Consider the following 19,385-nt stretch of genomic DNA (forward strand, 5'->3'; position numbering starts at 1 on the left):
AATGGCACTACACGGACAGCTAGAGGCCATGAGAGCCTTTGGAGCAGGGGCAATGGGATAGAAAGACTATGGAAGGATGATGCTTGACATCAATGGAAAACGTGATCACATCTCCTTGCATAAAACACCTCTAAGCATGAAGGAGAGGCCAGACAAGAACCAGGGGTCTGTCAGAAACAGCCGCTGAACTCGAAGGATTGGGAAAGTTTGAGGTATGAGGAGGTACAGCCCTCCCTGTCTGGGGTATTGGGAAGCACAAATGCAGGGGGTTGGAAAACCTGTATGGAGACAAAAGCCTGTTTCCCATCCTCCTGCCTCTCTTTCCTAGAAATCACAGGGACATTGCAAGGTGGGGCTCAAAACTGCTCTTGCTTTTCAATGCCAAGGCCATGGAAGGAGCCCACAGGGAGGTGACATATGCAGGTGGCTGACAGAAGGAGCAATAAAGTGCAGACAGCCTCCCAGTCAATGCCGGTAGGTTCTCAAGGTAACCGGAGCGAAATAAAATAGACAACGAGCATTTTAACAACATCAAAGTCCACCTTAAACTTTCTTGACGGGACATAGTGCAAATAGGAGAAACGTTGGTCATGCTTTATAAAAGACAGGGGCTAACCTCCCAGGCTGTTTGGTGCAGAAGAAAAACGTGAGGACAGTAGAGCCAAACTCAGCATAAGTCTCTGTGTCCCAGGCATTCCAGGCAACCTTCTCATCCTCTGTAGAGAGAAGGGTCTCTTGTAGTGCTTTCCAGGAAAAGACAAATTATCTGACCAACGTGATAACCGAAAAAACCCACCCCTCTCCACCCATGCTACCCGACTGCCCTAACTCGAATGCAGAAGAAGTACCATGAAGTTTGCCTGGAGTACCGCTTTGGGATTCAGCACACAAACAAATCTTCAAACATATGCAACGTGCAGCATCCAGGGACCTGAGGGCCTGCACTGGGCTGCCACTGGGTGCGAGCAGGTCACCTCAGAAGACAGATGTGACACTTTAGGTTACCCAGGCATTCCTGCAGTCTCTTCTGTGGCCCCTTGACGTCACTGCAAATATTGGTCTGTCAGATAAACACCATCTTCAGGCAACTCTGAACTCCGCAAGGACAATGCAGGCGCCTCAGCATCATTGGAATTTGGCCCCTTGCTTATCCTTCAGAGCACACTGGTCCTCTTCATAACAGCAAGATCTGAGCAGGTCTTTGGCAACTCATGACCGGTGGAAGGCATGGGGATGGAAAACGTACAGGTGAAAGGGCAGAATCCTGCTATGGATCTCTGTTACAATATTGTCACAACAGCACCTGTGGGTTTCAGTGTGGAGTGAGAAATGTTAAAGTTCATCCTTGGCATTAATGAGATGCTGCAGTGGACGAACTGGTATAGTGTGATCTCTCAGCAACTGGTCCTGTGACCCTTGGTGGCTGTCAGGGAGTCTGTCACTCAAAAAGTCTGTGAGAGTGAAATCCTCCAGCAGGCCAGCTTCTACAGCGTGGTGCCGGAGCCCCTGGCTCCCCACAAGCCCTTGCATTCTGATGTAGCCCTGCTGACAGAAGGGAGGCAGCTTCTGACGGGTGAAGGCAAACAGGAAACAGGACTCTGCAGGGAAAGGACAAGAAATCATACAGAGAATAACTCTTGAGTACTTATTCAGAACAAAAGGCAGAGAGGATAAGGGAAGATGACTGGGGTTTTCCACATGGCACCCTGCCCCAGACAGTAACAAAGTGATCGACTCAACACTGCAGAGCGGAGGATACAGAGTAGGATCTCCAGTCTGCACTGATGGGTAAAGGAGCTGCGTTTGAGCTTGCAGCCCTCTGGCATCTCCTTCATACCACAAGATTGCTCCCCTCTTGCAGCATGTGGCATTCCTGCAGGAGGTTCTCAGACCAGGAAAGGAGATCAGCTCTCCCACTCCAGTGCTTCCACTTCCCATGAGAAAGCAATACCAGCATCATGAAAAGAGATCTGGTACCTGATGGCACAAAGGAATGTTCAGGTAATGGAGGAGGAAGGAAAGCTGCAGGCAGAAAAGGGACTGGACCAAACCTCATACACCTTTCCCTAAATCTGTGTGTGCCTGGGGCAGTGTCTTTCTGGTGGTGAGCACGAGCAAAGGCTATTTGGGAACACACACAGCACTGGTACATTTTACCATCTGTGGATTGTATCAAAGACTTGTGACTGATGGCAAGACCACCAGCTCGCCACAGGGAGATCTCAGTTATTAGCAGAAGAGACTGCTCATGTTGTGTGTCCCTCACATCCCTTCTCCTCCTCCTGCCATCACCCTACGCTCAAATTACCTGCAAAGAAGTTGCGCAGGTCGGTGCTGAGGCAGTTCTCCAAAAACCGCCTCAGTGGCAGGATGTGAGCGTTTGGGGCCGTCCAGTCTGTCAGAAAGTCCTCCACTATGTGATGGACAGCATCTGGGCGGGGGAGAGGCCAGTCTGGGGGCCGAAGTCTCATCTCATGCTCTGCCAAGAGAACATTAAGGGAATCTCTCAGAGTCAAAATGGCATTAAAAAGAGCTTGGAGAGTGTAAAGCAGCTATGACAGCTGTTCCAGCTTTTTGTCCTGACCTTTTTAATCCCTACCTTACTTTCATTTGCAATTCCCTCTGCTCATTCTGTCCTCAAAAGCCCTGCCACTGCACAGCTGCCCCTCGTCCCTGCCCGCAGTACCTCCTGTCATATCACTCCCATTTCCCCTGGGCAGGGTCTGCCAGACAGGCTGGGCTGCATTCAAGCTTTAATTCTGCTACCCATCACGCTTCTCTCTTTGCAAATCAGGCTGGCCCCTGACCCTACATTTCTGGAGATGAAGATTCAGCATGCATTTTTCGCAAGGGAATCTATTCTGAGTGTGTCTGCTTGCTGGATAGAACACTTGTCTTCAATCTCTTGCCTTTGGCTGCCTCTGTCACCGTGTGACTTCTCAGACCTGGGCCAGCCACAGAGAGCAGCCTTCTTTTGGCTGTTACACTCAACAGCCCAGCTGCATCTGCCAAGACTCTGCAAAATACATGCAGGGTGCCAGGCAAAGGGAAACAAAATTCCTCTTTTTGGGAATAGGGAAGTTCCCAGCACACCTGTTTGCTCCCGTTATCGAATGTGAGGTCTCTAGCACAATCCCACACCCCACATCCCGTGACAGTCTGACCAATGGGACACTTCTTGCCAACTTTTCCTTCAGTGCACACAGTGATAGCAGATGCACCAGAGAACGGACAGGAGAAGGGTGTGCAATGCCTTCAGTTCCCCTCACTTTGGAACTGAAATCTCTTTATCCCTTTCAGTTTTGCTGGTAAAATAAACTAGCAAAGAGAAGCAAAAAAGCTTACCTGTTGGGAGGCGTTTGTAATAGTAAATCACAGGGTGCAAAAAGTTGGACTGCCAGGCATGCTGTGCCTCTCCCACTGCTCGGTTGTAGTAGAACACATCCTTGTCAGCCCCAGAGAAATTCTTCCCATATTCCATAATGACAACAAAGAGCCCACTGGGAGCCTTTCTCCCAGTCTGTATTTCCAGCTCAGCCAGGATTCCAACTGGGTACTCTTCCAAGTACTCAAATGCTGTGGCATTCCTGTGAATTTCAACCACAACCATCAGACTTTTCCACCAGAGAAAAGCCAGCTGGGATCCAACATCCCCTCAGCTGGCAGAAGCTAAGGGAAACAAGCCACCAGAGAACAATTATTTTTGGTAATTACAAATCTGGGCTGGGCTTGATGCTGTGCTTATAGAGACTGCAAATACTGTTAAAAGACTCCATTATTCTCCTGGATTTGGGGATTCTTCTCTACATGAGCAATACACAAGGAAAGCTTTTCCCTTGGGACAGTAAAAGGGCACTACATCTCTGAGCCTAGAGGGAAAGTCTGGACCATTTCAGCCTCTTAAGAGAGGGAAGTATTTGGCAGAATTGGGCAGTGGTACCAGTTGTGTCAGTGGTACAGGTTTTGAGGTGGCTACCTGCGTGATGGTAACATCCTTCAGCAGCAACGGAGCATCGAGAAGCAATGGTAAAGAAAAAGGAAGGAAACAATGGGAGTGCAGTGCTGGGAATAATTACTCACTCACTCTCTCAGCAGTATGATGTCAGCCAGGACACTGAACATCTGGTAGAGGCCCGAGGCCTCGTTCACCCGCTTGATGATGGAATTGGTCAGCTGTGTAATAGGGTAGACTGTGGATGGCCAGGGGACACCGTGGTGACGGTTTTCCAATAGGCGGTGGACTGCACGAGCTAAGGCATTGAGAGAAACAAAGACAACTTGTTTAAAAATCCAAGCTCACGCTTCTAAGATATCCAATCACTCTGCTACAGCACACACAGATACTGGCAGGACACAATAAATAAACTTTACAGCTCATCCATGCTCAGGATCTCCCACCCCAAATGCTCGTAACCGCAGTGGAGATGTCCTCGGAAAGCTGATGCGATGCTAACTGGTTGGTAAGGGGGCAGGGGGTCCTCGGGGATATTTCATTACTTCTGAGAAGTCCTTTAATGATGAGGATGGGCACACACACACAAAGATAGAAATTCTCTTTACTGCCCAAAGCCGCTGGGTTTTAACTCCACAGCACAGACCTCTCACCCACAGCCTGTCACGAGGCAGAGCATCTGGCAGGCAGAAATCTATTGTGTTACATAAATAAGAAACAATGGGCAAGAGAGATGCAAGACAAAACAAGGACAGACAACCAAAAACTTCAGATATGACACTAAGCCACTTCTCCTCCACTTCAGACAATGCAGCTGCAGCTTGGCTGCGTTTTTTGTTCTTACAGCCAGTGTAAGACCAAGGGTGATCTCTCTCCAGCAGTTAGCTATGAATTGTTCCTTCAAAGGGAGGAACAATTTCAGTACACCCCAGTACTCACTTGTGTACCGGAATCCATGGATGAAGCCCCCAGCAGATTTCCTGAAGTCAACAGAATGGCTAGCAGTGCCAAGAACAAAGAGCCCCCGAGTGCCTCTGGACTCGTAGCTGGGTTTGATCTGAGGATACTTATTTGTATTCCCTTTTCCTGGCATCATTCTAAGGGATCTGATGTGCAAAAGAGAAGAGCAGGCTGTCAAGAAGGGCAGAGGTGGAAAATCAAAAAGGGTTTCTGATAAAGGCACACGTTATATTGCAGCCACTGCAAGACACTGCTTTGTGCCCCCGCTGCCTTCAGTCGGATTTACTGCTACAAGAAGGATGTTCCAGAAGACAAGGGTGTTCACCTCAAGGTAGCTCTGGACAAGATCAAATTCCAGGGAATTTTGGAAGACAGCGAAGTTAGCAGTATCATTTTCAACTGCAGGATGTACTAGGAGACAAACCAAGGTGGAATGAAGGTTGTATCCTCAGGAAAAAGAAGCAAGCAAAACCTTTTTGTAGTGAGCCGTACCTGTACCATCCTCACTCTGAAAAAAATCCAAATGGGAAACCTTGCTAGCCTTTTCCATGTGATCTGCCAGGTCAGGATGTTAAGTTCTAAAGGCACAAGCTTTTTGCAACACCCAAGTCCCAACACTGCCATTCACTCAGCCCTGTATCCTGTCAGTCAGAGGGCACTGGTGCACACCTTCCCACTAGGATACAGCCGTAACTGCGGGGTAAACAAAGGACTGCACAGAACTAGGTAGCTCAGAGCACACGGAGGTCCAGGTAATGCTGCCAGATGAGGACCTGCCCTTCCCGTTCCTCCCCAGTCAAGCCTTTCACAGTCTCTTGCTCTGAATACCTGTTTCCCTGGAGATCCTGGTTCTCCCTCACCTGTTGTAGATAGAGAAGTCAAACTTCCAGCCCAGGCAGCGGATGACACGGTCGTAAGGTGCACGGGTAGCAAAATTATCCAGTTCGTCCTGAGGGAGGGTGATGGAGTCAATGCCTGCACTGGCATTCCTGTTCTCCAGGTAGAACCGGAGCGTGATATGCAGCTTTCCTTTCTTGTCCTTGACGATAGCCAGATCTTCTAAGTCGCCCTCCAGAAGTCCATCCAGAGACTTCAGCTGGTAGGTGTCCAGCAAGCCATTGTTAATTGCTCTAGGAAAAAAGAATAATGTAAGAAGGGCTACAAGAAGAGGAGAGGTGCGATCCAAGCTTTGGTCTCAGCTGCTCCGTTCAAAGGTTATCCCCAGAGGCTCAGGGTTATGGGACTCTGGGGTAACAAAGTCTCGCCACCCTTGCAGGATGTAATCAACCTCTCAGGTCCTCTCTGTGACTGCAAGCAACAACTTGGGAGCCAGCACTTTTTAATGAAACTGTTTCCAAGGGGATATTTTCGTATTTTACATAGACCCTGAAGGGCCCTCATCAAGCTCCTGCATTCAACAGCTGTAACCCGGAATGCTTTAAACCAAAGACCTAAAGACAGAAGGCTCCACATTTCATCAGTGACCCACAGGACCACAGCACTTCCCAGGCAAGAAGTGCTTCTCCTTGGTTGTACTCTGGCTGTGTTAGAAAGAAGAAGAGTGGTTTCCTACCTCAGATCCCCAACGTAGTGGGTAGCCCATGAGAGGCGCACACGGGACCGGCTCACCATGTGGATGAAATTTGTGACGCCCAGAATGTTCTCTGCCGTCTCAAAGGCTGAGTTCCCTCGGCCCAAGATCAACACGGTTTGGCCAGCAAAATCCTCTGGGTTGATGGACACAGTCTCGTAACCTTCAACATATTCTGAGCCAGGGAAGTTTACCACATTGGGGACCCATGTGCCAGTGGCGACCAACAAGGAGCTGCAAAAACAGGGAGAGCATTAGGGAATATAGTAATTATGTGTACGGGGCCATCACTCCACCTCACTGCTCCTACCTCCTCCAGCCGTGGAAGATGGCTGTGATGTGTCCTCTCCAGCCACACTGGATCAGCTGCACAGGTCATAGTTTTGAGAGAAACCTCTCCCTAACTTCATCTAATGACCTGCTCTTCTCTACCCTATCCTTAGGCCAAGGAAGACAACTAGGAACGTCACTATATATAGCAAAAGTCAGTGCGGGTGCTGTGCGTATACGTCTCTCCCCATCGTTCAGGAATGCAAAAGTAGTACTTACACGTACTCACTGATGATATCTACAATACTAAACTGTTTCACAGGTTGGTTATATCCTGCATAAAAAATTACTTTGATTTAAGATTTGTTTTGCCTTTTAATGCACCTGGAAAAAAGTAATTTTAAGAGGGACAGAAAATTGTTTCAATATTTTAAAATGTAACTCCTGGTCATAAAAAACACGTTAGCCACAAAACTAATTGTTATCACTAGAAGTAAGTACACTAATCTTTATATATCTCTCTGAAAGAACTTTCACTAGAATCCGAGGGAATTTTTTGTCACTTAAGATGGAAACACCAGGCACCAAAGCTAGTAGCACTGTCTGCTGTTCCAGCCTTGCTCACGCAGCTCCTGAGAGCAAACTTGCTCGTAGTGTGTGGGTGTTCAGGATTGCCTTCTGTCCCCTCCGAGCTTGTCAGACAAGCACACCTCCAAGTGACAGCCAGCGTGACCCCCTGTTGTGGAGCTGAGGTTCTCAGGAGAGGTGAGAAATACACTCCGTATGTTCATATGAGTAACTCCTAGATGGTTTTCAGGAATGTAGCTTGGTGGTAACAGGAGATATGCAGGCATGAGTATAACAAAGGGAAGAGGAATTCAGGGACCAGCAGCCTTTATGGTTAATCCTCACAGTCATCTCTCTCTACAGCTGCAACAGCTCTACAGCTGTAACAGACTCACTTTTCTTTAGTTCCCTCCTGCCATCTCTGTCTGTTCTAACCCAGGGCTTCAGTTGGCTGGGACACAGTTTTAAATATTGGTTCTTCTAAGCAAGTGTGGGTTACCAGAGGTGAGGTGTCACTGCACTGACTCACCCAAGTTTGTAATAAAGGCAGCAGTGGCTACAAGTGCCACCCAGTTATCTTTTTCATGGAGAGCAATTATAAAGCAGAAGTGATTTCAAGCTTATGCATCAAGCATGGACCCCACAGTGATGGCAGTTGCAGCCAGTTTGTGTCTGCCCTGCCAGCTCCTCAGCCGTCTAAGGCATAACACTCATAGAATCATTAAGGCTGGAAAAGACCTCTAAGATCATCAAGTCCAATTATCAGCCTAACACCACCATGCGTACTAGACCACATCCCAGAGTGCCACACCTATATACACTTTTTGAAGACCTCCAAGGATGGAGGCTCCACCACTTCCCTGGGCAGTCTGTTCCAATGCTCAACTGTTCTGTTAGTAAAGACATTTTTCCCACTATCCAACCTAAACCTCCCCTGGTACAACTTGAGCCCATTTCCTTTCATCCTATCACTCGTTACTTGGGGAAAGAGACCAGCACCCACCTTGCTACAACCTCCTTTCAGGCAGTTGTAGAGAGTGATAAGGTCTCCTCTCAGTCTCCTCTTCTCCAGGCTAAGCAGCCCCAGTTCCTTCAGCTGCCTCTCATAAGGTTTATGCTCCAGACCCTTCGCCAGCCTCGATGCCCTCCTCTGGAAGTGCTCCAGCACCTCAATGTCCTTCTTGTAGTGAGGGGCCCAAAACTGAACACAAGAGTCAAAGTGCAGCCTTACCAGTGCAGAATACAGGGACAACGCCTTTCCAGGAGCAGTTATTCCACTCACTCACCTCGCTGATGCCTGCAAAATGTTTCTGCCCCATGATGGTGATTAAAGCTCTAAGAGACTACGAAATCTCCATTCTTGAAGATACTCATGCCTCAACAGGACAAAGCTCTGAGCAACCTGACGTCACTAGCCCTGCTAGATCTTTATAGGTCTCTTCCAACCTAATTTATTCTGTGATTTTGTGACTTTGAAGACACCCACAGTAAGCAGTGTGGCTAGCCCATTACCTGCACTTGTAGTTCTGCCTATCCTGGTCTGTCAGGAGGAAGTAGTGACCGTTCCAGGCCTGCTCATCCTTCTCCAGTGTTACATGAACAATGGCCGTGTTGTACTGGACCTGCAGCTTCAGTAAGGAAGCAAAGTCCTCCAGGTAACGCACCATTGTGTCAGCGTTGGGGAAGAAGTCATGGGAGTATCGTCGGAAAAGCAGACGTCGGTCGTGGCTGAGGAGCGAGTTCCAGTCGTGGCGGAGGTTGAACTCGCTGTTGGATTTGCCCGTGTACCGCTTGTTGATGCTGATAAGCTTGCGGTGCCGAGGGTAGAGGGCGAAGAAGCTGCCAGGAGCGTGGCTCCGCTCGAAGACGACATAGTCCCGTCCGGCTTGCTGGAGGAAATAAGCCGCCTGCAAACCTGAGGGGCCAGCCCCAATGATACAGTAGTCGTGGTAGAGGAAAGCAGCGCTGCCCGCCACGCACAGGCTGCTGGCGTACACAGCCAGCGCCAGGAGCATCCCACAGACCGCTGGGGCCATGGCGGGGCCGGGACAGCCGTCCCTGTGGGGAGAGGAATGAGAAGGCATCACCTGGGGGGGGCGAGAAACCCCCAGCTTGACCAGCCCAGGACTGGTGCCACAATGCCACCTCCACCCCTTTGAGCCCCAGGTGTTGGGGCTGGGTCCTGCCAGCCAACAGCCAAAGGGGACCCAGCCAACAGCCATGCAGCCTCCCCCACCCCTGCCCGCAGCAGACACCACCGGGCGAGCAGGCGCGAAGGCGGGGCAGCAAGCACAGAAGCCCCAGCACGTGCCCCTGCGTCACGACAGCCAATGGGAAAGCGAGGCGCAACCCGACAGCCAATGAAATCTGGGGCTCCCCCGCCCAAGGGGACGCGCCTCGGCCCCGCTGCCTCTCTCCTCTCCCCCCCACCACCCGCGAGGGGCGCGCGGGCCCGCCCCGCCCAACGTCCGCACCTGGCACCATAGGGAGCTCGCGCCGCGCCGCTCCCGCGCGCGCCGCGCCAGGGCACGGGGAAGGTGGGGGCCCAGCGCGCCCCGCCCCGCGTCACGTGACGCCGCCGCTGCTTCCCGCCGCGGGCACCACGGCGCCGCTGCGCGCGCGTGCGCGCACACCACGTGCCCGTGGGGGCGGGAGGCGGGGACTCCCCTCGGAGCGGCTCGGGCGAGGAGTCACGGAGGCGCTGGGTTGGAAAAGACCTTTGAGAGCATTCAGCCGTGCCTCTGCAAACCCAGCCCTTAGGCACCTCATCCACCGGCCTTTAAAACATCTGCAGTGATGGGGGCTTAGCCCCTTCCCTGGCCAGCCCGTGCCAGTGCTTCACTCCTCATTCAGTGAAGAATTTTTCCCAATATCCAATTTACACGTTCCCTGGTGCAATTTGAGGCCATTCTCTCTCGTCCTATCGCCTGTCACTTGTGAGAAGAGACCAGCACCCACCTCGCTAAAACCTCCAGTTTCAGCAGCTGCAGACAGCGAAAAGGTCTCCCCTCAGCCTCCTCTTCTCCAGGCTGAACAACCCCAGTTCCCTCAGCTGCTCCTCATGAGACTTCTGCTCCAGCTCCTTCACCAGTCTTGTTCCCTCCTCTGGACGCACTCCAGCAGCTCAGCGTCCGTGTAGGAAGGGTCCCAAAACTGAACCAAAGTTTCAAGGTGCAACCTCACCAGGGCTGACCACAGGACACCTCCCTGTGCCTGCTGGCCACGCTGTTTCTCTCTTTCCGCTCAGAGCCAGGATGCTGTTGGCCTTCTCGGCCACCTGTGCACACTGCTGGCTCACGTTCAACCAGCTGTCAACCAGCACCCCCAGGTTCTTCTCTGCCAGGCAGCTTTCCAGCCACTCTTCCCTGCGCGGGGTTGTTGTGGTCTAAGTGCAGGACCCAGCCCTTGGCTTTGTTAAACTCTCACACTTCTGGTCTCGGCCCATTGATCCAGCCTGATCAAATCCTTCTGTAGAGACTCCTTATCCCCAAAAGCAGACCGACACTTCCCTCACAGAGGGTCTTCCCTCAGAGTGGGTCCAGCCCCATCCCTCCTGCCCGCCATACCACTCCCACCCCCTGCACGCAGCCACACATGACACAGCATCACTGAACAGCAGTAAATTTATTCCGCCTTCTTCCCTCCTCATGATTCATCCGCAAGAGGGCCAAGAGCAACACTGGGGACCACCACCACCTGCCCCACCAGCAGCAGGGCTCAGTTTTCCTCCTGTACATGGGACTCAGCTCTCCTCCTCTGCAAGAGATGAGAAAGAGTAATGAACCAAGCGCAGCTGGGGAAAGAAAACCACCCGAATCCACCAAATACACCCTTTCTGTCAGGAAATGCCACAGGGAGCAAGACAAAACAAGTCCAGGACTCCAGGGAGACTCGCCCCACCTCAGAGTGCCTGTCCCCCTGCCCCATCTGTCAGCCCAGACCATACACACGTCATTGGGAATTACACAATTCACATTCCTGAGGAAATTACGCAGCGACCTAAAATTTCCCTAATAAAAACCGGAGCAGCCAGGCTGGAGTTTACAGCCCAAAAGAAAGAAAAAAAAGCTGGAAGGTATTTTTGGTATCTTAGATGCAAGAGTTCCAGGTCAAATGGCTTCCCACTGTTGAAGAAGCACCAGGAGATCACATACTGGGGAGCAGAAATGGTTTCAGGCAGTAAAGAGAAGACAGCTGGCAACCACTGTGGCACCACTAGTCCTCTGAAAACTCCTGGACTGACCAGCTAGCGATTACTCAGCTACAACACTCACTTTAGGAAAGCTTTGTCTGGCTTACCTCAGCCCGTCTGGTTCACTACGCATTTTAAACGTGTCATCTTACCATTATTCCCACTTCTAAAACTGTAGTAAAAAAATATCCCAGCACCAAGAGCAACTAGCAACTGCCCCTGCAGTAGATCCTGGGGCTGTTGAATGAAGGGCTCCTTGGCAAGCTCCACGTTCCCACTCTGTACTGTGGACCTGGGTTCTCTCCCCACCCCTGATACAATCAGTTGTTGCTCAGTATCTGTGCAAAGGCACAATGTCTGCATTTCCAACTTGCAGCTCTTTTCTCTTCCAAATGATTAATCCCCATGACACTCACACCTTTTCCACCACCAAGTGCAGCCCTCAGGACCACACGTTCTCCAGCCTTGCTCCTCTCTTGTCATTGCATACGTAGGATCTCACCCTTTAAATCTGGTCTTTATCACAGGTCACACCTTTACATCCACACCAGGAGATCACTGAAAAATCGTGAAGTATGCTACAAACCTTCCTCTTCCTCCTCTTCCTCCTCATCCTCCTCATCTTCATCAGAGCTGAAGGTTCCATCGGGCAAGCTGTAGATCCGGATCACCTGCTTGTTGGGGTCTTTGAGGATGAGGTACTTCCCCTCATCCAGCTTCATGCAGATGTCGATAACGCATCGCAGGATGCCCCAAGCGTTCTCTATGCTCAGGTTAATCTGGCTGGCAAACTCATTTGGCTTGAACTGCTGTGTGCCCAGGATCACGTGGCGGGAAGAGTCCTTCACATGGTAACGGGATACATACCTACAAAGAGCAAGGAGAAAGCAGAGGGGCATCAGGAGACTAAGCCCAGCCAACAGAAAAACACTACCAAGAAAAACAGCCTAATCATCTTAGTGTTGTTTTCTGGGCTGAAAAATCCTAATACTCCAACACTGGAAGTAAAGAGGATTTCCTGGCTACAAGCTGTCAATCAATAATGTACCTGGAATCCCACACCAGCCCAAGTCAGATGGAGTGGCACAAGATACAGAAGAATTTGTCCCACAGATCAAAATGGAAGTGTAGAATTGAACAGATGCAAAGGCATCAGTCCCATATCTGAGGACAGAACCTAGCACTACAGAATCACTGCAAGAGTTAGCAATGCCTCTTGTTCATTATCCACAGCACAGACTCAAATGATTTCAAGCTGACTGTTCAAGAAGGGCTGTGGTGATGCATCCTCTCCTCCCCATTTCTCAGTAACAGGGCACCGAGGATCTCAATCACATTTCTGACAGCTAGCGCAGCCACCGCATTTTTTTCCCTTGCTGGCAATCGTGGCAAACAGGCTGAGAGGTGCAGACGCTGCTGGCCTGTCACATGTGTGAGGTCTCACGAGGTCAGCCACAGCAGGGCGCACATCAGCCCAGCTGCTGAGGGGAAGCAGCTGACACCAAAGACTGGTGCGCTCACCACAAGTTTTATCCTCAAAATGTGGCGTGATTTTATGACTACTCATTCTACAAATGGTTCACTTTAACATATACCAGGTTAAACCACAGAAAATGTATCTGGAAGATGTTTGGTGTGAAAACTCTGTCTTACCCAAGTTTAAGATACTCTGATCCAGCCAGCAGCGCACAACATGTCCAGCGGGCTAATTTGTAGCTGTTGTTTTTCAGCTCCGTCGCAATCACAGCTCCCCTCTGAGAGTCCAGCTTCTGGCGCCAGTCTACTCCATTGCAATACTGAGAGGACAATAAAAACCAGGGTCAAACCCAGCTGCAGTCATTTCTTCAGCCCTCCTAACACCAAGTAGGTAAGTTCCTTCTGTCTACCTTATGATACCATATGAGGGAATGTGAACAGCATCCTACAGGGAAGGCCCTTGCACCAGAAAAGGTACAGAGGGGACTGGCCAACATTTGTGGCACTGCTTAGCAAAGAAAGTTTGTGAGGGAAGAGCTCATAAAGGAAGCATGAGAACAGACTGGCTACTGTGCTGAAACACCTGGGGAGAAGAGGGTTCAAAGCAGCTACCTTGCATCTGGGGAAGAATCCCATCAGTACTGCTTCTCCACCAAAGCTATGCTCCTTTGGTGGAACGTAATCACCCCGGGGACACCGCCAGATGTTAGTCTCATCTTGCCTGCTGTACCTGGCATGTCAGGCAGCAGTGAAGCAGTTAGAGCTAGAGCTTTGGGATCTCGTTCTTCCTCACCCTGGAATCCCACTCGTTCAGTGTTTTGATATTGATGAATGACACTTCTCCATTAGCTCCTGTCATCACGCCATCATGTTCACAGCGGACAATGAGGTCTATATCATCTCCCAGCTTCCACCTTCGGTATCTGCCAAAAAACAATCCAGCTTGTTATTTCTGACCCTTGCTCTCTTCCAGACCCACACAAGCACTTAGCAAAATCATTTCCCCCTGTATCTGTTCACTGTCAGGACATCCAGAAATCTCCCTCATGGTAAAGCTACCAAAAACGTTCCTAACTTGTTTTCGCTACATATCACGCTGATATCCTGGCCCCCTTGCTAAACTTGGGCATCAGAAAGAGATCAACATACCTGTACGCAACAGAGGCTACTTCATTTTTATCCATGTCATCCTCTACAAAGGGGTTTGGGTTGGGAAACTTGTACTTCTCCTTTCCCTGCAGGAGAAAACAGAAGGGCATGTTAGGAGAAAAACACTGAGGGAGCTCTCCGTTACTGGATAAATGTTCTTCTATAGCAACAGTAGCTTATTTCTCTTATATAAAAAACACTAAAGTATTAAAGACAGCAGATGAGAAGCCTCATCTTCACATCAGTCAGTTCGCTGTAAGCAGTTACTTCTGCTGGCATTTCAGCTTCCCTAGGTATAACCAGAAGCCTGCCTGCTTCACCAGTGGGAGTGGGATTTCTATGTGGAATAAAGGTGAAAATCTTTCTACAATGAAGTCATGCTGCTCACCAGAAGTAATCCCTTCTCTTTCAAAACTGAAAGAACATCAGCGTAACAACTCTGCCAATTAAAACGCTCCTGTGCTGTATTAAAGCAGCCTTAATGAATTCTCTTCTTGAGACTCTCTGAATTACAGATCGTACTACCCGGCACTGTTCGACCTTACCATCCTCAGGCACTGCTGGGAGAAGTTATGATTGATGTAGGTAGCTTCCATGGCAAGGTTGCGTGGAGAATTAAAAGAATTGCCCTCTTCCTGAGGTGGTTCATTGGCTGTTTCACTCACCGTCAGGAGGTCTGGGAAGAAAAGCAGACACAAGTGGCTCTACTTCAGGGAGTAACTATGCCAGCTTCAGCAAGTCTCCTGCCCCACACCGAAGAATATCAATATTCAAGTACCCCCACTGCTAGCACAGACATCGACTCATTCCAGGTGTCTCAACTTGGACACTGAGACACAGAATAAATTAAAAAAAAAAAAAAAAAAAGCATTAAGAAAATGAGACCCTTTAGACGCTGTAACAGAAATTTCTTTCAGGACTTTTCCTCACCGAAATCTGAATTGTCCCTCTTGTCAAAGAACAGCTTGGATCCAACTCTCTGCACAATGATGTCCCAGGAATAGACGGAGCGAGTGCAGCTCATCAGTGTGGCCAGGATGGCATCTGTGGCAAACACGTTTCCTTGGGTCTTGGCCAGCTACGGATGCAGGAGAAAACTGCTTCAGTGACAAGAGCAGGAACCCTTTCCCTTCCCTAGCCAGGATGAGAAGTGTTTACAAAACCAGACCATCTACTTCTTCTCTCATGCTGAGAAAGCTGGACTGGCAGGTACCCTACCAACTGCCAGACAGAGCATGAGGCACTCCCCAGCAATCCAGGTCCACCCTCACCCAAACAAGGAAAGAGTAAGAAGCGTACTAAAAAACATGAATTCTGTTGGGAAAAGACTTGGTTTCCTATTGCTGATTGGGTCACAGAGGGACATGTCCCCGAGCCTTCCTCATCTCCAAAAGCTGAAACTTCAAGAACCACCTCTCTGACACTGAAGTTTCCTTCCCAACAGCTCAGGTACCAGTCTGCTTTCCTTTCCAGAAATTACAGCTTTTCCTTGGCCAGTATTCCTATTTGCACTAATCTAGCTCTGCATTGTACCTAAAAAAATAACTATACCAGCTAAAGCTTTTTTTTCCCCTTTGCAAGCTTAGGGATCTGGAATTTTTCTGCTCACCTCTTAACTTCGGTCTGACCATGAAAATAGGTCTTTAACAACAGCACGCAGTGAGAAAAACACTGCTGGACTCTACAAACCAGTACACGTACCTTTCGGATAACTGGGTCATCAGTAGTAGTGACAGTATGGAAGATGCGCTTAATGCTCCTCAATTGCTTCTCATTCCTTGTTGTAATGCGGTCAAAGGCTTTGTCATAGTATTCTAGGGCTCCACAGCACTCTCTGCAGAGGTAAAGGAGGACCATATTGATACCCTCCCTTACAAATAACACCACTCACAAACCACAGAGGACTCAGGGGCCTGTTGGGTGTTCCATTACCTCCCCCTGCCTTCGGTACCTCAATGAGAATGCCGGCACCAGGCCAGGAGACCCTTGCCCTCCTGCTTTGCAAAAATGTGGTCAATTCAGGAAGCAAGAACATAATTGCTTTATGAACTCACATGTCCTGCGGCTCCGACACCTCTAGGTAGCGCATCTTCATCAGCCGAGGGAAATCCATCTCTTCTTTCACCTCCCAATCACTGCGAACTTCAACAGAGGAGTCACGAGGCTTCTGCTGCCCAGCCAGAAGTAAGAGAGAGAGACAGACAGACACCACACATCAGGATTTGTGCAGAAGGAGCTCCTCCAGGAGGGCTGCCAGAGAAACCAAACCACTGCAGGGTGCAGAAGGCTTGCTAGTTTACCTGTGATTTTTGGTCCCATTTCTGCCTCACTCCAAATTGCTTCTGAAACTTCTTTTGTAGGCGCAAACGATCTCTAAGATGACAAACATGAGAAAAGCAATGAAAAGAAGTTCTCGACTTCTACATGTCACAACTATTCTTACATTTCCAAATTACCACCAGAGAAGCAATGCTTTCAGGCACTAAGCCACTGAAACATTTGCTGAGTTGTCTGTTGCTCAAGATGCCAGAGACATTTAAAGATTTGTTCTCTACTGAGATGCTCTCTAAATATTTTTACGTTAAAGACTGTAATGCAGAAAAGGTATGCTCTGCTTTAAAATGCCATATTTACTTTCTAAATATGATGAAACGCTTCTCCTAGATTTTTAGACAGCCACACGAAATCTATGCTTGTAACTGCTGCTGACATCAGCAAAACACTGGACTTGAAATATCCCAGAATTCTTCTTTGCTGACTGCTTGCTCTAGTGGGTTCTGTTACAGCAACTTCATTTATCAGCAGCGTGTTCACACACTCCAACCCAAGCACCATATGCTCCTATCCAAGGCCTCACCTCTCCTTCTGCTTAGCGCTCTTCGGCAGAGTCTGCATGCTGAACTGCAGCATGTTCCGACGGTCCTTGTCTCTCCGAAGGTTCCTCTGCAGAAATGGAGGAAAGTGAAAAAGAAAAAAAACGGACATCAGTTGGGAAATAATTCTGTGCCGCTGAAGTTCTCCTCTAAGACTGTTTCTGAAAGCACCCATTACCTGTGCAAATCGCATGCGATTCCTCTGGTATGCTGTTTTTTGTGTTCGTGCTGTATCCACCAGCTGGAAGCTCGTCTCATCCTCCTCATGGAAATATGCATATTGACTTCCACCACCAAACTGCGATGAGTACTTGTCTGGAAGTAGAACAAACCATTTTGACACCAACCTTGTACGAAAAACACCGACACTATGCCCCTTTCTCCCCTCAAATTCCCTCCAACTACCTTCACCTAAATCTGACGTACAAATTGGGACTCCTGCTGTATGCCAGCATGTGTCATGCCCAATCCATACCTCCCTGAGAAGCCGCAGTTAAGAAGCAGTACAAAACCACAGGAGTAAGCCCTAAGGACAGGGAGAGTCCCATGGAGCTCTCCACAGGGTGAGGCTTGCTTCCTCATTTCAGAAGCCTCTCTTGCTGAGGTGTGCAGGTAGCCACCAGAGCAGGTGTGACACATGAAAGCAGGAATAATGGTTGAAGAAAGCTTTGTAGCAAATAAGCCACAGGAGCAGCCACTGGACAACACGTACTCGTGTATCTTTTATCTTGATACGTGGCTCCTGTCCAGTCAGCCACCTAAAGACAAGCAGAAACAGTCAAAATTAGCCAGTATTAACAGGACATTTGTTCCCACCTCTGACTGTATAGACAGGCGTCTAAGCAGCAAAAGCAAACACTGCTGTACGCTCCTGAACTAATCCTTCCAACTCTGACCTTTGCTTGCCAATCCTTCTAGTTAGTCTGGAGGAGACTGAGGGGAAGCTGCATTACAGTTTATTGCTTCTTCACGAAGACAGGAGGAAGAGCAAGTGCTGATAAAGTGTCTCTCTGGCAATCAACGATAGGACCCAAGGGAATGGCAGGAAGGTGCACCACGGGAAGTTTAGGTTGGATATTAGCAAAAGGTTCTTCACCCCGAGGGTGGTGGAGCACTGGAATAGCTCCCCAGAGAAGCAGTCACGGCACCAAGCCTGACAATATTTGAGAAGCATTTGGACAACACCCTCAGACACATGGTGTGAATATTGGGGTTGTCCTGTGCAGTGATAGGAGTTGGATTCGATGATCCTTGTGGGTCCCTTCTAACCCAGGACATGCTACAATTCTAGTAGTTCACAACCATACTATGTGTCAGGATGCACTGTAAGTGGTCTCAGAAGAGCAGCCATGGCAGCAAGAAGCGAAAATGTGTGGCAGCACACAGACGCAGCGTGATGCCAGGAGGCACACAGGCACGGCCGAGGTACCTTTCCCAGGCGGTCCCCCTTGCTGAAGGGCTGGTAGGGCATATCTTTGAACTGCTCGGGCACGGCGCATGGCCCCCAGCCCGAGGGGTTGTCCTGGATCACCGGTGTCACAAACTTCGCCATTTTTTAAACTTCTGGAGGGTAGAAAAAACAGAAAACCTGCTCTCAACGCCTCAGCTGCCGCACGGGGAGCCCCGCCGCACGCCCATGGTGCGGAGCCGCCGGGACGGGAGGGAAGGCAGGACACAGACACACACACACACACACACACACACACAGTTCCGCCATCCAGGCCCACACCGAGGAGCGCGGCTGGGCGCGGCTGGGCCCGGGCAGCCTCGGCCGCTGCGGGGGCGCAGGGGAGGGCGGGGACCCGACCCCCGCCGGAACCGGTGGCAGGGCCGGGGCGGGGCCGGGGGATTCCGGTAGGGCAGGGGGCCGGGGCCGGGCCCACCGCCCCCCTCACCTGCGCGGCCTCGTCACGGCCCCGATGGACTCGGATGCGAATGCGGCAGCGGCGGCGGCGAGGAAAGACGCCGCGCACCGCCCCGTCCCGCCTTTGGCGCGTCACCGCCGTGCGACAGCGGCGCCGTCAAGCACCGCTGTCGTAAAATCAGACAGAGAGCGGGGGAGCGCAGCGCGGCCACCGTAGAGCGCGTCGCTCCCGCAGCCCGCCACTACCATAGAGGTCGGCGTGCGGCAAGTGGGCGCGAGCGCCCCCTGGGTGCGGTGCGGAGTCCCGAGCGCGGCTTCGGGGCGGGAGTGGGGGTGTACGGACGCGGGGATGCAGGGAGCGGGGATGCAGGGACCCGGGGATGCAGGGACCTGGGATGCGGGAAGTGGGAATGTGGGGAGAGTGGATGCGAGGACATAGGATGCATCTTATGTCCCTGCATCCCATGTCCCCGTATCCCCGTATCCCCACT

General features: G+C 50.4%; 2 protein-coding genes across 3 annotated transcripts; both read right to left on the minus strand.

Annotated features, from left to right (window-relative positions):
• Positions 1–353: 353 nt before the first annotated feature.
• FOXRED2 (FAD dependent oxidoreductase domain containing 2) lies at positions 354–9,939 on the minus strand. The gene is made up of 9 exons (XM_054073218.1): positions 9,815–9,939; positions 8,853–9,398; positions 6,486–6,737; positions 5,773–6,042; positions 4,892–5,058; positions 4,085–4,250; positions 3,346–3,587; positions 2,309–2,479; positions 354–1,598 (listed from the first exon to the last, which is right to left on the minus strand). Exons 2-9 carry the CDS (start codon positions 9,374–9,376, stop codon positions 1,333–1,335), a joined length of 2,058 nt encoding a protein of 685 aa, XP_053929193.1. The 5' UTR covers positions 9,377–9,398; positions 9,815–9,939; the 3' UTR covers positions 354–1,332.
• A 1,006-nt stretch (positions 9,940–10,945) lies between these two features.
• EIF3D (eukaryotic translation initiation factor 3 subunit D) lies at positions 10,946–19,079 on the minus strand. Of its 2 annotated transcripts, none has more exons than XM_054056529.1 (15): positions 18,926–19,079; positions 18,460–18,593; positions 17,743–17,788; positions 17,209–17,345; positions 17,015–17,100; positions 16,458–16,530; positions 16,212–16,324; positions 15,859–15,991; positions 15,088–15,235; positions 14,703–14,833; positions 14,158–14,243; positions 13,802–13,931; positions 13,186–13,328; positions 12,119–12,399; positions 10,946–11,096 (listed from the first exon to the last, which is right to left on the minus strand). In XM_054056529.1, the coding sequence occupies exons 2-15, from the start codon at positions 18,580–18,582 to the stop codon at positions 11,083–11,085; spliced, it is 1,644 nt and encodes a 547-aa protein (XP_053912504.1). In that variant the 5' UTR covers positions 18,583–18,593; positions 18,926–19,079; the 3' UTR covers positions 10,946–11,082. The 2 variants fall into 2 exon arrangements, with proteins under 2 accessions (XP_053912504.1, XP_053912503.1); XM_054056528.1 differs by having other exon boundaries at positions 16,212–16,327.
• Positions 19,080–19,385: the final 306 nt, after the last annotated feature.

Source organism: Cuculus canorus, chromosome 1 (assembly GCF_017976375.1).
Source record: "Cuculus canorus isolate bCucCan1 chromosome 1, bCucCan1.pri, whole genome shotgun sequence".
Taxonomy (NCBI): domain Eukaryota; kingdom Metazoa; phylum Chordata; class Aves; order Cuculiformes; family Cuculidae; genus Cuculus; species Cuculus canorus.

What these genes read in the sequence shown, in the direction of transcription:
- FOXRED2 (XM_054073218.1), bottom strand. Translation starts at nt 9,376, where the DNA reads ATGGCCCCAGCGGTCTGTGGGATGCTCCTGGCGCTGGCTGTGTACGCC. An exon ending in AGGCAGAACTACAAGTGCAG is followed by an intron (nt 6,738 to 8,852) that starts GTAATGGGCTAG and finishes CTGTTTTTGCAG; the next exon opens with CTCCTTGTTGGTCGCCACTG. An exon ending in TTACAAACGCCTCCCAACAG is followed by an intron (nt 2,480 to 3,345) that starts GTAAGCTTTTTT and finishes TTCTCTTGGCAG; the next exon opens with AGCATGAGATGAGACTTCGG.
- EIF3D (XM_054056528.1), bottom strand. Translation starts at nt 18,582, where the DNA reads ATGGCGAAGTTTGTGACACCGGTGATCCAGGACAACCCCTCGGGCTGG. An exon ending in GTGTCGGAGCCGCAGGACAT is followed by an intron (nt 15,992 to 16,211) that starts GTGAGTTCATAA and finishes TTACCTCTGCAG; the next exon opens with AGAGTGCTGTGGAGCCCTAG. An exon ending in ATGACCCAGTTATCCGAAAG is followed by an intron (nt 15,236 to 15,858) that starts GTACGTGTACTG and finishes CTGCATCCGTAG; the next exon opens with CTGGCCAAGACCCAAGGAAA.